Here is a 20607-nt window from a genome sequence, read left to right on the forward strand (position 1 = left end):
GAATGTTCAGGGTGTGTAGTATCATATTGTTTTATGACTAATGTCTGTTATATGTTATGGGTTATTATATATGTTGCACATATTTTATTTTCTATATGCAGCAGTTTGTCATTAATATTATTTGATATTATTTCACATATCTAAACCCCCCCCACTTTTTCAAATTATTGTTTATTATCATTTTTTTATTACATGGTTATTCATTTTTTAAATATTAACCATTTATTTTTTGTTAGTTTATATTTTTCTTTAATAATTTTTGTTTTATAATTCAATTCCTTTCCATATCTATCCATCACTACATTTAGTTTATTAATTATGTGAATATTCAGCCACCTTGTTTTTAACCCCTATGTTTTTATTCCCTTTTTCTTTTTCCTTTTTTTATTGTTATGGTTTTTTCTTATTAGATACATTTTCTATATGTATTGACAGTGCTTGACAAATCACCCAAAAATCTACTCGCCGAACCAAAAAATCTACTCGCCACCTAGTCCCGCCTCTAGTCCCGCCCCCAACCCCGCCTCTAATCCCGCCCCCAGCCCCGCATTTAAAAAAAACCATAAATGAAATAAATTTAATAAATTTCTAGTAAGAACATTCGTTTTTGACATAAGTTTATTTATTGTATTACATTATACTACAATTAGTCCTTGTTTTGTGTGTGTGTATGTGTGTGTATAAATGTCGAATCTAGAAAAACAAGCCAGATGTGAATGACTAGTTTCCTGCACCCCTTAACTAGTGCCTGGATGCCCCCGCTTCAGAATGTTTAAAGCAGCAATCCCACCTGGGATCTTACCTGATCCGCAGACCCTCAATGTCCAGGTACCTCATTCCCACAATGTTATACATTGGAGGGGATGTGTTCCCTACCTGTCTTCTGGGTTACGGGGGATTCCAATGTCTTCTGTGTGAGTCAGATCTGGAAGAAAGCAGTATAGGTTATTTCGGTGTAGTATAGGGCAGTTAAGATATACAGGGTAAATAAAATATCCAGATCCAGATTTTGAGACAGAGAGAGGGTGAGACAGAGAGAGGGTGAGACAGAGAGAGGGTGAGACAGAGAGAGGGTGAGACAGAGAGAGAGAGAGAGGGTGAGAGAGAGACGGAGAGAGGGTGAGAGAGAGACGGAGAGAGAGACGGAGAGAGGGTGAGAGAGAGACGGAGAGAGGGTGAGAGAGAGACGGAGAGAGGGTGAGAGAGAGACGGAGAGAGGGTGAGAGAGAGACGGAGAGAGGGTGAGAGAGAGACGGAGAGAGGGTGAGAGAGGACGGAGAGAGGGTGAGAGAGAGACCGAGAGAGGGTGAGAGAGAGATGGAGAGAGGGTGAGAGAGAGGGTGAGAGGGAGAGAGAGAGGGAGAGACAGAGGGAGAGAGAGAGGGTGAGAGACGGAGAGAGGGTGACTGTGGGGGGATGGGGTGACTGGGTGGGGTGATGGGAGACTGGGTGGGGTGATGGGGTGACTGGGTGGGGTGATGGGGTGACTGGGTGGGTGATTGGGTGGGGTGACTGGGTGGGTGATTGGGTGGGGTGACTGGGTGGGTGATTGGGTGGGGATTACTGACTGACTGGGTGGGGATTACTGACTGTCTGACTGGGTGGGGTGACTGGGCAGGGGGGTGGGATGACTGACTGGGTGGGGGGTGACTGACTGGGTGGGGGGGTATGACTGACTGACTGGGTGGGGGGGTATGACTGGGTGGGGGGGGGTTATGACTGACTGGGTGGGGGGGGGTTATGACTGACTGGGTGGGGGGGTATGTTTGACTTGGTGGGGGGGGTATGATTGACTGGGTGGGGGGGTATGACTGGGTGGGGGGTATGACTGACTGGGTGGGGGGGGTTATGACTGACTGGGTGGGGGGGGGTATGATTGACTGGGTGGGGGGGTATGACTGGGTGGGGGGTATGACTGACTGGGTGGGGGGGGTTATGACTGACTGGGTGGGGGGGTATGACTGACTGGGTGGGGGGGTATGACTGACTGGGTGGGGGGTATGACTGACTGGGTGGGGGGTATGACTGACTGAGGGGGTATGACTGACTGGGTGGGGGGGGGGGTATGACTTACTGGGTGGGGGGGTATGACTGACTGGGGGGGTATGACTGACTGGGTGGGGGGGTATGTTTGACTTGGTGGGGGGGGGTATGATTGACTGGGTGGGCGGGGTATGACTGACTGGGTGGGGGGTATGACTGACTGGGTGGGGGGGGTTATGACTGACTGGGTGGGGGGTATGACTGACTGGGTGGGGGGGTATGACAGACTGGGTGGGGGGTATGACTGACTGAGGGGGTATGACTGACTGGGTGGGGGGGGTATGACTTACTGGGTGGGGGGGTATGACTGACTGGGGGGGTATGACTGACTGGGTGGGGGGGAGTATGACTGACTGGGTGGTGGGGAGTATGACTGACTGGGTGGGGTGGGGGGATGACTGGGTGGGGTGGGGGGATGACTGGGTGGGATGGGGGGATGACTGACTGGGTGGGATGGGGGGATGACTGACTGGGTGGGGTGGGAGGATGACTGACTGGGTGGGGGGATGACTGACTGGGTGGGGTGGGGGGATGACTGGGTGGGGTGGGGGGATGACTGACTGGGTGGGGTGGGGGGATGACTGACTGGGTGGGGTGGGGGGTACCTTTGGTGTCCTTCTCGTTCGTTCACACACACACACACACACACACACACACACACACACACACACACACCACTCTCTCTCATACATACACACTCTGTGGAACCGGAGGGCAAGCGGGACAGGGGGGGGAAATCCCCTGCCTCGCGCGAGCAGCCACGGGGACAGGAGCGGAGACCAAAGGGGAAGCAGGTTTGGGGGGGGGGGGGGAACATTCCCCGCTGTCATCTCCTGCCCCACGCGAGCAGCCACGGGGACAGGAGCGGAACCGGAGGGCAAGCGGGACCGGGGAGTGGGTGGGGGGGAAATCCCCTGCCGTCATCTCCTGCCCCGCGCGAGCAGCCACGGGGACAGGAGCTGAGACTGAGGGGATGAGAAGGGAAGCGCGAGCAGGAGACAGGGACCGCGCACGCGAGGAGCAGCCATTACTTACCCCTGCAGAGAAGGGCTCCATTCCGCGTCACGACCGCGTCACGGCCAATCAGCCAGGAAGATATTTTGTTTTGTTATTTATTTATTTTTTTAAATTTGTGGGGGGGTGGGGAAGCGGAGACAGCCACGGGGACCGAGGGGAACACCCCTGCTGGCATCGGGAGCAGCCACTGGGGGAAAGCGGGGACCGTAGGGCAACCGGGACGGGGGAACATCGCCCACTGTCATCTCCTGCCCCGCGCAAGCAGCCACAGGGACAGGAGCAGAACCGGAGGGCAAGCGGGGCAGGGGGGGGGGAGATGGGGGGAGAAATCCCCTGCTGTCATCTCTTGCCCGACAGGAGCGGAGACTGGAGGGGATGAGGAGGGAAGCGCGGGCAGGAGACGGAGACGGACCGCGCGCGCGAGGAGAAGCCATTACCCCTGCAGAGAAGGGCTCCATTCCGCGTCACGACCAATTGGCCAATCAGCCAGGAGGATATTTTTTTTGTTATTTTTTTTTTTTAATTTTTTTAAAATTTGCGCAGAGCAGGGGGGAAAAGTAGCTGGCCACGGGCCAATTTCCGTTCGCACCTGGCGAGTGGGCGACCGGGTTTGTCGAGCACTGTGTATTGATATTATGTGTTTTTTGCATGTGTCGTTTCCTATGTATATCTGGTGACGTGGTATAGCAATTATTCAATTAGTAGCTCGCAGGTGAAGGGGGAGGTCCATCCCTGTGATATCGTAATCTATTGAGCCATGTCAACACCTACATAAGGATTGCTACATTGCGGGGGTGATTACTCTTTGATAAAGTCCACCATTGGACGAAACGCGTCAGAGTATCTTTCTGCTGATGTTCACTGTTTGAGTAAATAAAGTTTTTTACTTTTTTCAATGCGTTTGGCTGATTGGAGGAGCTGTGACCACTTTTACTCGTTTTTCCTTTCCCCTGTTCCTTCAGCAGGACAGTCGCCTCGGCCTTCCCCAGAGAAAGTTGCAAGCCCTGGCTTCTTCAAGCCCAGATTGGGGGTAAAACCGTCCAGGCCCTTGGAGTATAGAGTGTATCCACGGCGATGTAAAATGGTATCCGACTTCCAAAATCCTGCTACAGGTAAAAGGTCAGGAGGCCAGGATCGAAGTAGGAGTTGCTCCTTGGCTCCCTGCCCCCATTTTGCTCGGCCGTGAATGGCCTTTCTTTTCAACCCTGTTTTAGGGAAAATAGAGAAGTTGCGCCAAAAAGGAATATCCTACTGTTCAACATGTAACTTCAGTACTTTCCACAATGCAGTTCCGCTGCCCGAGTCTCTCAGAGGTGATTCACCAACCTCTGTGTAAATATACGGTAGAAAAAGGGGGAAGTGTCCTCAGGCGCGTTGTTCTGCTTGTGGCTCCAGGGCGTGTAAGGCGTAGCAAAATAAAAAAGGGGAGAGAGGGGATCCACAGTGAGAAAACAACTCAATAATCATATATAACTCACTTCTTCATTCAGGGGGGGTAGACAGTGAACATTCAATGTGGGAGGAGACACACTCACATCAGGTGTCTAATCTTGATTAGATGACTTCTCCTTTATCTGGGGTGGGGTGGGTTGAGGGTGAGGGGGTGCCTCCTGGTATCTTCCTCAAGGAAATAGGAAAAAAAGGGAAAAAATAGTGTAATACAATTTATTAACATATAAACAAAAGAGATTAAAAACTCACAAGCGGCCAATTACTATTGGCATAGGGAGGAGATGTAGCCAGACTCCACAGAGCGTCCCTTTCAGGAATGGGGTGTCTTGTCTGCTTCCCATCTGGCAGATTTTTCTTGTCCATGCGTGGAATTCAGCTGACCGCAGAAAAGATATCCAAATGCCCGTGCACAGGCTGGGTCTTTCTCCGTCTGCCTTTCCTCTCCGCACACATGTTGCACAGCCCCTGTTCCGTTGCTCATGCGCCTGCGCAACCGGCGAGATGCTGGCCCAAAAAGCTGGGAAGTCAAACTCCTCACTACGGTGGCCAGGGCACAGCAGGGACACAAGGTCCTCTCCCAATATGATGCTGCTTCCTCCAGTCTGTTACAGGTCCTCTCCCAGTATGAAGCTGCTTCCTCCAGTGTGTTACAGGGTCTCCCAGTATGAAGCTGCTTCCTCCAGTCTATTACATGGTCTCCCAGTATGATGCTGCTTCTTCCAGCCTGTTACAGAGACACCCCACCACACCAGCAGTGCATGCTGAATGGTGAATGCCAGCTGACTAGTCCGAAGGGAAAAAAAACAGCCCCCTTGTTTCCTCTACCCTGTTATGCACAGTTACGCAAGGCTGTTTAATCAAATGCCAGGCTGATAAAGGGGGAGGAATTGTCCTACAAAACCGTGGCGACTACCTCACAGAGGCCTTGCGCCTTGTGGGTGATAAACAATCTTATCAATGCCTAATGGGTGACCCCACGCTGAAATATCAGTTACTTTTGCGAGACAATTTACAAGATGCATATACACATGGTATTATATCTGGCAAAGAGTTCAGCTATTTATTTAACCCTTTCCCTAGGATTCCAATCCTGTACCACATTCCCAAGGTTCATAAAACCCTGATGGATCCCCCAGGTCGTCCCATTGTGTCTGGAATAGATTCTATTACATCCAATCTCTCACATTATGTTGACACCTTCCTTGCACCTCTCACTATGGCACTTCCTGCCTATTTACATGATAGCACTGCAGTTTTGAATTCACTTACAAATATTATTTGGGAGGATCACTTTTTATGGGTAACTTTGGATGTCACTTCGCTTTACACGTGTATTCACCATTCACAAGGTGTGGAATCAGTATCTTACTTTTTACACAAGGATGACACTTTATCACTTCACCAACAACAATTTATTATTAATAGTATTTTGTTTATATTAGAGCACAATTATTTTTTGTTTGAGGGAAAATTCTATCTCCAGACCACTGGGACAGCCATGGGGATCCGCTTTGCCCCGAATTATGCGGGAGTTTTTATGGGAATGTGGGAACAGGAATTTATATGAAATCAAAATGAATTTAGCCAATATCTTTTAAATTATAAAATATATATTGACGACATATTGATGATTTGGACAGGGACATCACATGACCTGATAAGGTTTATTGATTACTTGAATAGTAACACAAAAAATATTGTGTTAAATGGAGAAAACAATCCAGTGGAGATTAACCTTTTAGATCTCAACCTTAAGATAGTTGACAGATGTATTGTCAGCAAAACTTTCTTTAAACAGGTTGATGTTAACTCCTACCTGGACTCTACAAGTAATCATTCGTGACAATGGCTAAATAATATCACTTACGGGCAGATGTTACGGGTTCGTAAAAACTGTTCTCCGATAGGGGACTTTGACGAGCAGTCTAAAATTCTAAGTAAGAGGTTTTTGGAAAAAGGATATCACCCAACCTTGATTGAAAAATCTATTCAGAAAAGTAGGGACCATCCGAGGGAATCCTTATTGGTCCCTAAATCACAATGTCCTATAAGTAATAGCAAAAGGGATGATGGGTATGAAAATACACCACTTTTTGTGACTACCTATTGTAATAAAGAGACTAAGATTAGAAAAATTATCCAGAAACACTGGAATGTTTTAGAGATGGACCCTATTCTTCAGAGTATATTGGGTGATAAACCCAAAGTAGCTTTAAAGAAGGCCACCAATCTAAAGGATGTGTTGGCCCCTAGTGCACTGTAAAAAGGTACACCTAAACCTCTGAATAACTTTTTACTCAAACCACAGGGGAATTACCAATGTGGCAAATGTGTAATGTGTCCATTCCTATCACAGGTTCACACACTCACACAATTTATAAGTTGTCTAACATCTTTTGTGATATATGTAATTACCTGCCCGTGTCTCCTTAGATATGTAGGGAAGACCATCAGCCCCCTTAAAACAAGAATTGGGGAACATGTAAATGGGATAAAAAAATGCCGAATCCAACCTAACTAAAGGGAGAAAAATATATAATTTATCCCAGCATTTTTTAAACCCACCATCACGATCAAACTAATGGCTTCAAATTTAGAGGTATAGAGGTAGTCCCAAGAGATCCAAGGAGAGGGGATCGAGATACCAAATTACTACAGAGGGAACAATATTGGATACATACATTGGGGACTAAATCACCAGGCAGACTCAATGAACTAATAGAGTTGGCCCCATTTTTAAAGTAAAACTTTCAAAGTAAAACTTGCTTGAGATATCAATATTCATAGATTGGGTTTTATCTCATTCATGGATTATTACAGATATGTGTGGGTGTCTTTGTAGTTCAGATTTATTGTATCATTGTATTAATGTCTTATTTGAATTTTGTCTTAATTAATTCACTGTTGTTATTTAGTTATATTTGATTTTAATTTAATTTTGCTTATTTAGTTTATTTATGTTAATAATTATTATTATTATATAGCCCCGGTCCCTCTGGCTACCAGAGACCCCCTCCTTTGCCTCAGCGCGGTCGCGGGTGCCGCCGGACCCAGCGACGGACCCGCCGGCTGTTTCCAAAGGTGGGGGCCAGAGCAGGGAGCGTTTTGAGTCTCGGGAGGCTCGGCGGCGCACCCGGCTAGCGGGGGCCACCATGATGGTTTGCACGCGCGGGCACAGTAATCACGCATGTGAAGTGAAGTGCGAGAATTGCGGCGGCCATTCCAAAGTCGCGCATGCGCAGTGCAATTGCGCACGCGGCCCCAATGTTACAGCAGCATCCACAGGACTACAACTCCCATGAGGCCTAGGGAGGAAAGCCCCAGGTGACCCAGAACTGCCAATAGGGCTCAAGGATTCTCGGCAGTTGCTTTTAGATACAGTTGGCAGTTGGCAGTTAGCAGTTGAAGCAGGGAGCTAGTGAGTGAGGGTGCAGGGGAGCAGTAGCCCCTTGCACTAGGCTAGATAACCCCCAAAGGCCACAGATAACGATTACCCTTGCCCCAGTTTGTTGGTTGCTTCAGGGACAGGCCTTAGAGAAGGAGATCTGCCCCTTTAGCTATTTGGTTAAGTAAAGATACACACTGTGGCGTGCAGCCTGATTTCTGGGTCTGGGCTCAGACTCTTCTATATATACAGACTATCTTACCAAAGACTAATATATATATAGACTATCTTCACGGAGGCCACGCTAAGCAGCGACTGCGGCCTGCCGGCTGCAGACGGATCCCCTTCAAGGTACAGACGTTGCTGAGCCGCGGTGATATTATCCACGCCGGAATTCACCCCACGCGTAGGAGGACATCACGTCGAATCCGGCGAATCCAAACCCAGTTGAATAGCGGCACCCGTGGCCTGGAGCCCCGGGCAGGTACCTTTAGTAGTGCACTAACACTTAAAGGGATAGCGCTGTCTCCAACACATTGAGTGGGTGTGGACATAAAGGGACATCAGGGGATTGGTGCCCAACACCCAAGATACTTTGGAGGAGGGAATATTTATGGTGATGTGTGCACCCAGTGCACTTCTATGTGTATGACCATATGCATTATTCTGTGTGGTACAGGTACCGAAGTTATTAGTATTAGCAATAGTTAACAGTTATTAGCATACACTGTGTGCGTGTTTTATTATTGTGGTTCCTGTAAGAGGACCATCCCACTAAGGTGGGAGCCCTTACAGGTGGAGGCACTGTGTTCAACGAATGATCATGTAACCCCAGGCTCCCAGTGGCGGAGGTTCAGGCCTTCTGTGAGCCTATCAGGTAACGCACCACACCCGGTAACACAATTGTATTTCCCCACATGGTCCCCATCTGCGATAGGGGGGGCAAAAGGTGTTACAATTATTTAACGCCAGTTACATGATTAAATCACCATTACAGTTACAGCACTCCTCAACCCTGTTAATTTTTTAAGCCTCTTTTTATGCAAGTGTCAGATTGAAGTTTGTGTAATGATGCTTTTTAAAGTATTGTTTCACGTCATTTTTAATAAGGCGCATGAATACATTAACACCTGTATTTTTGAAAGGTGCAATAAACCTTGATTTTAATTTACATCGATTAGGGTTTACCTGTTCTTGTTGCTGCCACTGCTGGTCATGCTGATCTGTTGATTTACTGCAAAAGAAAGATTTCAAATTTAAATTTCTTTTAAATTTGAACAGTTCCACCTCTAATTCAAATGGATCAGGTCTTGTAGTAGGGACAAATGAGGGTCCTTTGGATAATACACAGATATCCATTTCAGTTAGTTCATGAGAAGACAAGTTGATAATTAGATTATGCTTACTCATGTTGGTCGTGGTCGAAGAACTAGAGGTGTTCGTTGCGCTTCTGCGCCCTCTCCTTGTTTTGCGTCTTTTGCCCTTGATGTCTGTCCTCTTTCCTTGTCTAAAAAAGACCTCCCTGGGGCTTGGGCTACTGCACCTTCCGCTGATGAGGCAGTGTCAGAATCACTTGTGAAGCCTGTAGGATTTTTAGCTGTTGTCTTTGCTCGTGTTTGGTTTTTTGAACGTCTCTCAGCTATTCTCCAGAAGTAGACAGTGTTATCTTTATAATCTGTCACTATTTTCTTACATTTTTGCTTTTTGAAATGAATTAAATCATCCTTAAATTTTTGTAACCTGGTTTTAAGCTCATCTAATGATTGAACAGTAATATCATTTTGATGTGTCTGCTCAATAGTAATTTCTTTCTTTAGAATGTCATGCCTCACAGTGGTGAGTTTCTTACCCATTTCTTCTATAACCAACAATATTAAATCAAGTGATGTTTTGTTTAAAATTTTGCACCAATTATCACAAAAAAACATTACTGTCACTTCCAATTGTGGGGCGATTTTTTATACGAAACCCCCTGGGTATGAGTTTCTGTTTGTAGTACTCTGTTAATGTGTTGCCATGAGAATAAAGTTAAATTTCTTTTTTCTTAAGCCTTTCTAGGTCTTTAATGTGATCTGTGGGTCTATCAGGACCAAAAGCCTACTATGGGGTTGATTTAAATAAGATTTTATTTATCTCTTCATCATTAAAAGTCTTTATTTCTGCTCTATTACTTAATCCACTAGACAAATTATCCAAACCTTCCATGTATTAAAAATTCTTCACCACTTGTCACTAGTAGAAAAAATATATCCAAATGTGGATCAAAGCTCCTGTATAGCAAGAGGTATAAACAGTAAAGTAATTTACTAAAAGAGGTACTGACTTAAAAGCTAATCAGTACTATACAAAATGTATGCTAATTAAAGCAGTAAGGTGGGTGCAAGCAGAATGAAAGGTAGCAATTGTCCAGACAGATAGGAAAAATGCTGCACACCTTAAATTGTAGAAACAACAAAGGGATAGGGAGTGATCACAAAACCATACTAATTGGATGAAGTAGTCAAATGCATAAATGTGGTAATCAAATAATGGGTGCAAACTGTGAACTGAAAAGTGAATAAGAAAAGGTGAAGGGAAACACAAAATGGCTGTGCCCCCTAAAAGAATTCACTTAAATGCACACCATAACAGTGTAAAAATTAGCTTTTAATAAATTTACTTAAAACATATGAAATCCACGGGTCACTTTCTCCATTACGCTTCGACGACTCTGCCGCTTCTCGCCCGGAAATCCACAGGTCACCTTCTCCATCCCTCTTCGCCGATGCTGCCGCTTCTCTCCATGGAACCCCCATCTCATCCTCTGTAGCACCCATCCACCCAGATGTCCACAGCACGCCATGCACAAGAACCAGCTTGTTAGACCGCATGCTGAATGGGTTAAGTGTGGATATCCCCGGGAACTCTACAGTGCTGGTAAAGATAGATCTGCTTCTGGAGACCATGCTAAATATGGATCAATGGATGCAGAAGATGGATCAACGGATGGAGAAGATGGATCGATGGATGGAGAAGATAGAGACTGACATAGCGGGAATACATAATTTGCTCGGTGTTCATGCCCCTGTATCCCCGACGCCGGAGCAGGAGGGTGGCATGGATGTGATGAATGGGACCTTCGACCGCCTTCCAACACCAAGCGCACCCCCTCCACCAGAAGAATTTGTGTACATGTATGCCGTTGAGGAGGAGGATAACATGACAACCCAGTCAAGACCACGCCAGGAGACAACACGGCGACCAAGACAGGAGGAAAGCTTCCTCCCAGACAACCTACCCTCGCCCGCCGCCACAAGCACACCCGCTCACAGAAGAACACTCGCTCCCAGAACCCAACCTACATACGCTTGCATCGATACGGTGCCCGACATCATCCTGCGCGAGCTGCAACCGGCACTCAGGGGAAGTATAGGGTGATGAGTGCTGGTTTACCCCAGAAGTATGCCATGTTAATTTTTAAGCACCACGTGTCCTACTTGGTGTACTGCGGGTGGGCCTACAAAGTGAACTATGAAGGAAATCGCGAAAAAAGGGCGCTTCCTGAAAATTTAAGAAGGACTATTGTGGAGGAATTGCGGCGCTCTTTTTCAGTTACAGATCCTTTAATGAAAATCGTTCGAGACTCCATTAATGGCATTTTGCGCCATACAAGGCATCGGACCTGGAAGGACAATCTGGTGGGTATCGCATTTGCGTGACTGTTCAACTGCTGTTTATTTTTTGTAAATGTTTTTGTAAATGTTTTGACTTTCTGTACTTTAATAAAGGAGATGTTGCGTATTTTAATTTGTATTAATAAAGAAATGTTTTTACTTACTGTACACAAGACCTGCACAATTCCAGTCCACGAGGGCCGCAAACAGGCATGATTTTCAAGGTAATCCTGAAAAACGGGCCTGTTTGCGTCCCTCGAGGACTGGAGTTGTGCAGGCCTGACTGACTGTTCTGTACACCATCCTACTGTAAATGTTTTGACTTTCTGTACTTTAGTAAAGGAGATGTTGCGTTTTGTATATTTAATTAATAAAGATTTTGTTTTAATAACACCATACTGTTGTCCTGTACTGTACAAGTTTTGACTTTCTGTACTTTAATAAAGGAGATGTTGCATGTTTTAACTTGTATTAATAAAGAAATGTTTTTACTTACTGTACACACAGGACCTGCATAATTCCAGTCCCCGAGGGCCGCAAACAGGCCCGGTTTTCAAGGTTATCCTGAAGTTTTTTAAATTTTATGAATAAATAATTTTTTTTAATAACACCATACTGTTGTGCTGTCTGTAAACCATACTAACATAATACATGTAGAATAAATGCATACTTTTTATTTTTTCGGGTTTATTATACATTATATATAAAATAGTGTTGTATATGGTCTGAAAACATCAGCATACTGTTTCAGGTATTCTATCCTAATCAATAACAACGGCCACAAAACTGTAGACTCTGGTACATGTTTTTTTAAATCCGATTCAACAATGTGCAGGCATTGTTACACAAAGCGATATTATCCATCGAAATCCCTCCATTTGCCATTTTCTGCATGAGATAACAAAGTTTACTTTTCTGAGGAAAAACAAAAGTACAAGTTTTACTGTAATGGTCAGTCCCCTAAAGAAGTTCCCACAGTCAGTCCCACCAATCATTTTCTCTGGGGGCGTCTCCTGTTCACATGCGCATGCGCCTACCGTCGATGTGATGACACGCATATGCGTTTCAAGAAGGTTCCAATGCGCATGCGCCTTGCTTTTCACCAATTGTGCTGTATCTACTGTAGAAGCCGCTCAGCCAATGATATTGCTTACAGGAGAATCGCTTGACTGTGCATTGATATTGATATTTCAAAAACAGAATAAAATACGGCGACATTACTCACCATAGACTTTCCCAATCAGCTGGCGCCGAGCCACTGCCAGTCCCGTATTCTTGATCATACACGTCGTTGACAGGTGACAGCGGGACTACTACACCTGAAGTCAGCTGATGAGGCTGGAAATCGCTTAGGTACATGCAAGCTTTCTCGAAACTGTACGCGAAATCCGGCTCAGGCTGCAGGTATCCGGGCGGGGACAGACAGCAAGGGTTGCAGGTCACAAGGTTTTCACTGATGGTCGGACCGTTATTGGAAGCTGTCGCTGTCGCTGTCGCTGTCGCATTGTCAGCGACTGATGTTTCTTAGTTGGTTTTAACACCACCTTTCGCCTTTTGCCGTCTGCATGATCATAGATACGGGAAAAACCCGGTGATACACACCAATACCCTCCAATAAAATCGGGATCAATACGAAAAAAACATGGATCGCTACATAACTTTTTCCTTATTGCACGCTTCCACACATGAGCATCTGGCGAAAATTTGTAAAAGTCATAGTTTTCGATAAAATACTGTAGCCATCTTATCATCTGTTGCATTGATCGCGGCCCATATTAAATAAGCGTACGTTATGTCGGGTTTTTGGAACACGGACTGCAGTTGTGCACTCATGGCGGGACTCTCAGGACAATAGAACACCAGACACTGCGCATTTAGTTTTAATATGAAAAGCCTGAATTGATACATTATTGTAACTTCTTCCTTCAGTCCCAAAGTCAATTTACAATAGACCACTGTGGTATTTTTTTAAACACCTGCAAGTCGACACTTTACTGAAGCGCATGCGCATTACAATTCATGAATATCTGCCATCTGGCGGATACGCGAAGAATTGCAGCCAATTAAATCCGAACCATTATCAATAAACACATCAACCGCGCATCAACCGCGGCTGGGAATGCAACATGAATGCGGTATAAATGCGGCCAGAATGTGGCATGAACGTGGTGAAGTGCGGTGAAGTGCGTGGCATTCGGAAAAAAACCACGAAAAAATTCGGAGATGTTGGAGAATAAAAGGAGTGCGGCTGTAGTTGCCAGGAACAGACTGTTTGTTTGGATTACAGGACCGGATTTTGTTGCTTCCCCGAAGTTTGTACCTCTTGAGGTTGGAGACTGTACGTTTTCCATGACTAATCTCACTGACTGTGTGCAGCCCCTGCCTCATCCAATTTTGACTCGAGTACCCTCGGGATTGTGGGCAGTCTCATCCACTGACCCAGGTTTCATTAACTGCACACCATATGAAGCAACATTAAAGCCAGATGCTTCACCTGTATACATTAAACAGTATCCTCTGTCTGCAGAGAAGGAAAGGGGACTCGCCCCTATCATTCAGGAACTGTTGTCCAAGAACATCATTTCACCCACAGTCTCACCTTACATCACACCTGTCAACACTGTGCCCAAGCCTGGTGGACAGCAGTGGAGATTTACGCAGGATCTCCGTGCAGTCAACAATTTGGTTCAACCAATTGCGACAATTGTACCGGATATCAACCCCATTTTATCTAATATTCCTGCTACGGCTGCGTATTTCACGGTTGCGGATCTATGCTCGGCCTTCTTTTCTGTGCCTGTGCACCCCCTGACAAGACCACTGTTTGCTTTTTACCCACGGGGGGAGACAATTCACATGGAATTTTCTACCCCAGAGTTTTATCGATTCGCCAACAGCCTACTGCACCGTCGTGCGCAAAAACCCTTGAGTCTTCGTCCCCGTCCTGTGCGTCTGTATTGCTACAATATGCAGATGACCTTTTGCTGTGTAGTCCCCCTGAACAAGCATTTGGAAGACTCTGTCAGCCTGTTGACACATCTCTATGACATGGGACACAAGGTTTCTCCTAAAAAGCTGCAGTTTTGCCTTCAGGAAGTAAGATATCTGGGTTTCAGACTGTCACATGGACAAAGGACATTGGCTCCTGAACGCGTCCAAGCTATTGTAGCTATGCCAAAACCCAAGACTAAGATTGCTTTGTTGTCATTCCTAGGAGTAATTACCTATTGCCGTCAATGGATTCCTGATTGTTCCTTCCATGACCACATCCTCAGGCAAGCGACTCATCAATCTCAACCTGAGACGATCATCTGGTCAGCTGACATGGAGATGGCCTACAAGTACCTCCGTTCCGCTCTCTGCTCTGCTCCTGCACTGGGATTGCCCAACTACCAGCTAACGTTTCACCTTTACTGCACCGAAGGTGAAGCGACAGTGGCGGGGGTCCTTGCTCAGGAACACAGTGGTGGATATAGACCTGTGGCTTTTTATTCAAAAACTTTTCCCACAGTGGTTCAGGGTATGCCGGCATGTTTAAGGGCTGTAGCAGCATGTGCAATCATGACTGAAATTGCGCAGACCATTGTACTGTCTCACCCTCTTACACTACACACTTCACATCAGGTTTTGCAGGTTTTAAATAACCTCACTACACAGCACATGACCGCTCAGAGGCGCTCAGGTTATGAACCCATTCTCACAACCACTGCCAACCTCACTGTCAAATACCCCCATCACATTCTGGCCCTGCAGTGTTATTACATCGTTTGCTTTCTAACACAGAACCAGACTCTGACTGTAAGCATGACTGTTTGACTAACATTACCCTAGAATCATCACCTAGGTGTGATTTGTCCTCTGTTCCGTTACCCTACGGGGAGGTAGTGTTTGTTGATGGCTCATGTTCCAAACCATCTGACGGTGTGTTTTTCACAGGATTCTCTGTTGTGCAATTACCTGACACTGTATTGATGGCTTACTGTTTACCTTTTGTCTCAGCTAAGGCTGCTGAACTTATTGCATTGACCAAGGCCTGCAATCTGTTCCAGGATAGGGAAGTGACCATTTACACCGACTCTAGGTATGCTTTTGGGGTAGCACATGATTTTGGTGTTATCTGGCAACACGGGGGTTCACCACTGCAGACGGAAAAGGTATCGCTCATTCTCAGTTAATAGAGGATCTTTTAGCTGCCATTTTGCTTCCCCTATCTCTTGCAATTGTCAAATGTAAGGGACACAGTTCAGATGGCAGTGATGTTGCCAAAGGAAATGATCTAGCAGACATTGTAGCTAGGAATGCAGCCACTTCTGCCCCATTTTGCCCTGACTATGACATATCACCGTTTTTTCAGATGGCTTGGTTACCGTACCTCCAATCCCTGATTTTGATCTTATTTCCTTGCAGGCACTGGCTTCGGAGGAGGATCTCGCTTTTTGGAAGCAGGAAGGTCTGACTCTAGATATACAGCATCTGTTGTCAGACAAGGAGGGACGGGTGGGGGTACCTAAGACAGCAGCCCCCATTTTTATCAGTCATTTTCACAGTTTTGGTCACATTGGCATGAAACAGACTTGCAAGAATATTCGCTCTAGTTTTTGTATCAGGGATTTGTCTGTCTTGGTTGAGACACAGTTATCAAGATGTCTTACATGTGCTCGCAATAATCCAAATGGTGCAATACACGGTGTCCATGAGCATTTACCACCCCCTAATGGTCCCATGCAGCAATTGCAGATTGATTTCACACATATGCCAAAAGCTAGAGGAGGTTTGCAGTATTTGTTGGTGATAGTGGATCAGTTTTCTAAATGGGTGGATGCTTTCCCCACTAGTAAAGAGAATGCCAGTGTTGTTGCCAAGATTCTGTGCAAAGAGATTATCCTTAGGTTTGGTTGCCCGCTGTCAATCAAGAGTTATCAGGGTACTCCATTTACGGCCAAAATCACACAGCAGATATGTCAGATGTTGTGTATTGATTGGAAGTTTCATGTCCCATACCATCCTCAGTCCTCTTAACAGGTGGAAAGAACCAACAGGACCATCAAGGATAAATTGAGAAAGGGTACGGGATGAACTTTTCACCATTGGCCTGACCTCATACCGGCAGTTTTGGCCGAAATCAGAATGACCCCGAATTAAACTACGGGTTATTCGCCTTTTGAAATTTTGATGGGTAGGCCGTTCCCTACCCTGTGGACTAAGCACCATGGTTTGACTATTGCAAAGGGTGACTTACCATTAACTCAGCATGAATATGTGATGCACCTTGTTGAGAAATTGAATGGCATCTATGGTGATGTATCTCTGTCTCTTCTGTGCCCCACAGGTGAAGTAACTCATCCTTTCCGACCCGGTGACTTGGTGTGGGTAAAGAAGCTGTTCAAGAACAAGACTCTGGACCCTCCCTTCGGTGAACTGGTTTCCATAATTGCAGTGACCCGGACAGCGATCCTTACGGCAGGTGACCCGACATGGATACACGCCAGCCGAGTGAAGATGGCTCCAACTATTCGCGGATGTCCCCGAACCGATCCTCTGGCCCCAAAGACTTTGGGCCTGGTGTCATTTGAATGCTAGCACTGTTTCTAAGTATAGCAATCATTATTGCGACCATAATGTTCTGGAGTGTGCCTGCCTGGTCATATGGGGTTAAAAATGTTGACAAAAACACACACAATCGCACATGCAGGGAATTGAGCTCAGGCTGTGGAAGGGGACGCGGCGAGCTCAGGCTGTGGAATGGGGCGCAGCGAGTTCAGGCGGTGGAAGGGGATGCAGCGAGCTCAGGCTGTGGAGCGCATGAAAAAGAAAATGAATAAGGCAGTTGGGAAATTTATGCTGCCAGTAGGAGGCTGGGTGATAAGGAATCCTGATTTTGATTCAACAAATAGCGGATTATTTTGCCCAGACAGGGTACATTTACATGAAATATTGTTAGATTTGTTTAACATGACACTTCAGGAGGGGCTTGAAAGGGTCCTTGCAGGTCTGGGTGTATGGGGCTACTTTAAGGAAATTAAATAGCCCCTTCGGTGGCAGCTTTTGGGGGATATGTGTATGTGCACAGTAACCTTACCAGCGGGTGCAGAATAGCCCTGTGGTGGTTGGGGGTAGAGAGTGGGCAGGGCTCATTTGTGCGTGATTCCCTGGGACCATTCTTGCTTAATAGCCAGGCTGGTGGGCGCCTGGCTTTATGGGTCTTGCGTGCCATGGTTGGGGTACATTGGCCTTTACCCGGGGGGAGAGCACACTAGCAGGGTTGACACTTACCAGGGTTTATTATTTGTGTAAATAAAGCCGTGGCTTTGTACTTCCAGAACTTCATTGTGTGTTTATTTATGTGTGTGTTGGGGGAGGGAGGTTCGCAGGCTCAAAAGTCATGTTATTACTTGTTAATCAAGAAAAAGTGGAAAAAGACCTACATTAATTTATAGATGTTGTGAGATGATTAAAGTTTGTGTAGTTTTCCCTTTTATTACTGATCAGCTGTAGATATATGACAATATATACAGTCAACAATATAAAACACCCCTGTTTGGGACAAGGTTTTATCCCCCACACAGTAACGTGACATAATGTAGACATGGATACAGGATTCCTTTTACATCTGGGAACATTCCCAAGGATACTGAGGCCTTAATGTAGCAGCAGATACAGAAACGTGTTTTAGATGAGAAAATATAAACCCATAAAAGAGTTAAAATAAAGTACTAACGAGTTCCTCAGATGTGAGATCCCCCAAGATACAATGTAAGAAATGTTTCCTCCGTCCCATGAGGCTGACCAGAAATTAGTAACTTTAATTAGTTCCCCAGAAAGGTGACAGGTGGCAGTAGTGAGGTATAAAAGGCAGAGCTGTGTGTGTGAGAGAGAGACACACTGTGCATCATACACTGAATCACACACACAGTGTGATCACATACATGTAAGAGAGGCACATATGGCTGTGTCTAATTCCTAAGAAAGGACTTGTAGAGACTATAGCAGCAGACATCACATCCTGACCCAGCAAATGAACAGATTCCTCCTCAGCACAGAATGCTCTCTGGTGAGTAATGAAATACACACTTGTGAACAACAACAGCACTAAAATAATATCACACATGATTTGCACAGATTAGCAATAATGCACTTGTTAGAATACAATACATGTACTTTATATTTCAGCTTTATAAATGATCAGTCTATGGCCCTTATTCAATATGATGTGAAGCTGCTTCCCCATGTTAGAGAAGATTTTAGTCTCTGCCATTTGAATTTGTTCAATTATGTTATTGTGTACCTTCTCAGCACCGTTAATATTGTGTTACTGTGTATCCTCTCAGCACCTGTAATATTGTGTTACTGTGTATTCTCTCAGCACTATTAATATTGTGTTACTGTGTATCCTCTCAGCACCTATAATATTGTGTTACTGTGTATCCTCTCAGCACATGTAATATTGTGTTACTGTGTATCCTCTCAGCACAATTAATATTATGTTATTGTGTATCCTCTTAGCAACTTTAATATTGTGTCTTTCTTGGATTTCCAATACAGGCGACTTCATAATCAACATAAAACTGGAAAACCAAACAATATTACATGAATTCTTCCTTCTTGGATTCTCTGATTTCCCAAAGCTTCGGTACATACTATTCCTGCTATTTTCCCTCATCTATCTGATGACTTTGACAGGAAACCTTCTCATTCTTGTTCTTATCCACAATGACGTCCGTCTTCACACCCCAATGTACTTCTTCCTTGGTAACCTGGCGTGTTTGGACGCCGGCTCTTCCTCTGTCAATGTCCCTCGGATGCTCACTGACTTACTCACTGAAAAGAGAACAATTTCCCTAATGGCTTGTAGAGCTCAGCTATTTTTTCTCATGTTTTTTGTCAGTTCTGAGGTCTTCTTGCTGGCAGGGATGTCCTATGACAGATACATTGCCATCTGCCACCCTCTGCATTACATTCACGTCATGTCTTGGGAAGTCTGTGCCCAACTGGCCTCAGTGGTGTGGGCTCTTGGTTTCTTCAACTCATTGATACATATACTTTGTACATACAGGTTAACCTTTTGTGGTTCAAACATCATCCAGGGCTTCTTCTGTGACCTGCCTCTGCTGTTACAGCTCTCGTGCACTGACACCTTCATAAACATCCTGGCCATATTTCTTGCAGCGGTATTTATAGCATTACCTGCCTTATTCATCACTTTTATCCCATACATACACATTTTTCAAACAATCCTGAGGATCCCGACCAAGGAACGGAAACACAAAGCTTTCTCCACCTGCGTGTCTCACCTGTCTGTGGTCTTTATCTTTTATGGGACTTTTTTGTTCACCTATTTACATCCCGCACCAAGTCACCCTGGGATAGGTGACAGTCTGGTGTCTGTTATTTATACAGTTATTAACCCTTTATTCAATCCATTTATTTACAGTCTGAGAAACAAGGAGCTCAAAGGAGCACTAAGAAATACTCTGCACAAACTCTTTCACATAGGAACAGACATTAGGCTGAGTTTATAGATGAGTTCTGGATTCACGTCAAGGTGAGAAAGGTATGTGATGGATCTGTAGGTGCTATATACTGTGCTTGTGTTACATAAGGATTGAAGAATTCCTGAGGTTTCTAGTTGGGCAGAATGTCTCCCTTTTATATATCTAATACTGAAATAATACATGTACAATTTGGGAATAAAAGGCTTTGGATAACGCAGGTGTGTATGTGGTTACTCAGGTGAGAAAGTAAAATAAAGAAAATACTAATAAGGCAAAAATATCTCCCAAAGGTGCTTGCCCCTAAGTAAGTGGGGCCACACACAAGGAATCAGTTACAGAAATATAAAAGGCAGCTCTCAATCAGCTCGACTCAATGTTTGCTGATTCCTGACAAGGAATAAATTCAGCAACTGATGTTCCAAAGAAATCCCAGCATTTTATTCACAAAAGCAGGCATAGGATACAGTATTTCTGGTGTTAGTGGATCCTTTGTCAGGTAAGTGAATGGATTAAGAATAGTCCGTACAATTCAGCATCCTGTAGCTCAGTCTCTCCCAGCTTTTTC

General features: G+C 45.2%; 1 protein-coding gene across 1 annotated transcript; it reads left to right on the top strand.

Moving 5' to 3' along the window:
* Nucleotides 1-19115: 19115 nt before the first annotated feature.
* LOC142463652 (olfactory receptor 5V1-like) lies at nucleotides 19116-20069 on the top strand. The gene has a single exon (XM_075566618.1). The coding sequence runs from the start codon at nucleotides 19218-19220 to the stop codon at nucleotides 20067-20069; it is 852 nt and encodes a 283-aa protein (XP_075422733.1). The 5' UTR covers nucleotides 19116-19217.
* The last annotated feature ends 538 nt before the right edge of the window (nucleotides 20070-20607 follow it).

This window comes from Ascaphus truei, chromosome 11, assembly GCF_040206685.1.
Source record: "Ascaphus truei isolate aAscTru1 chromosome 11, aAscTru1.hap1, whole genome shotgun sequence".
Taxonomy (NCBI): domain Eukaryota; kingdom Metazoa; phylum Chordata; class Amphibia; order Anura; family Ascaphidae; genus Ascaphus; species Ascaphus truei.

Bases quoted from the DNA above. Each gene is read 5' to 3' on its own strand.
- LOC142463652 (XM_075566618.1), top strand. From the start codon at position 19,218: ATGACTTTGACAGGAAACCTTCTCATTCTTGTTCTTATCCACAATGAC.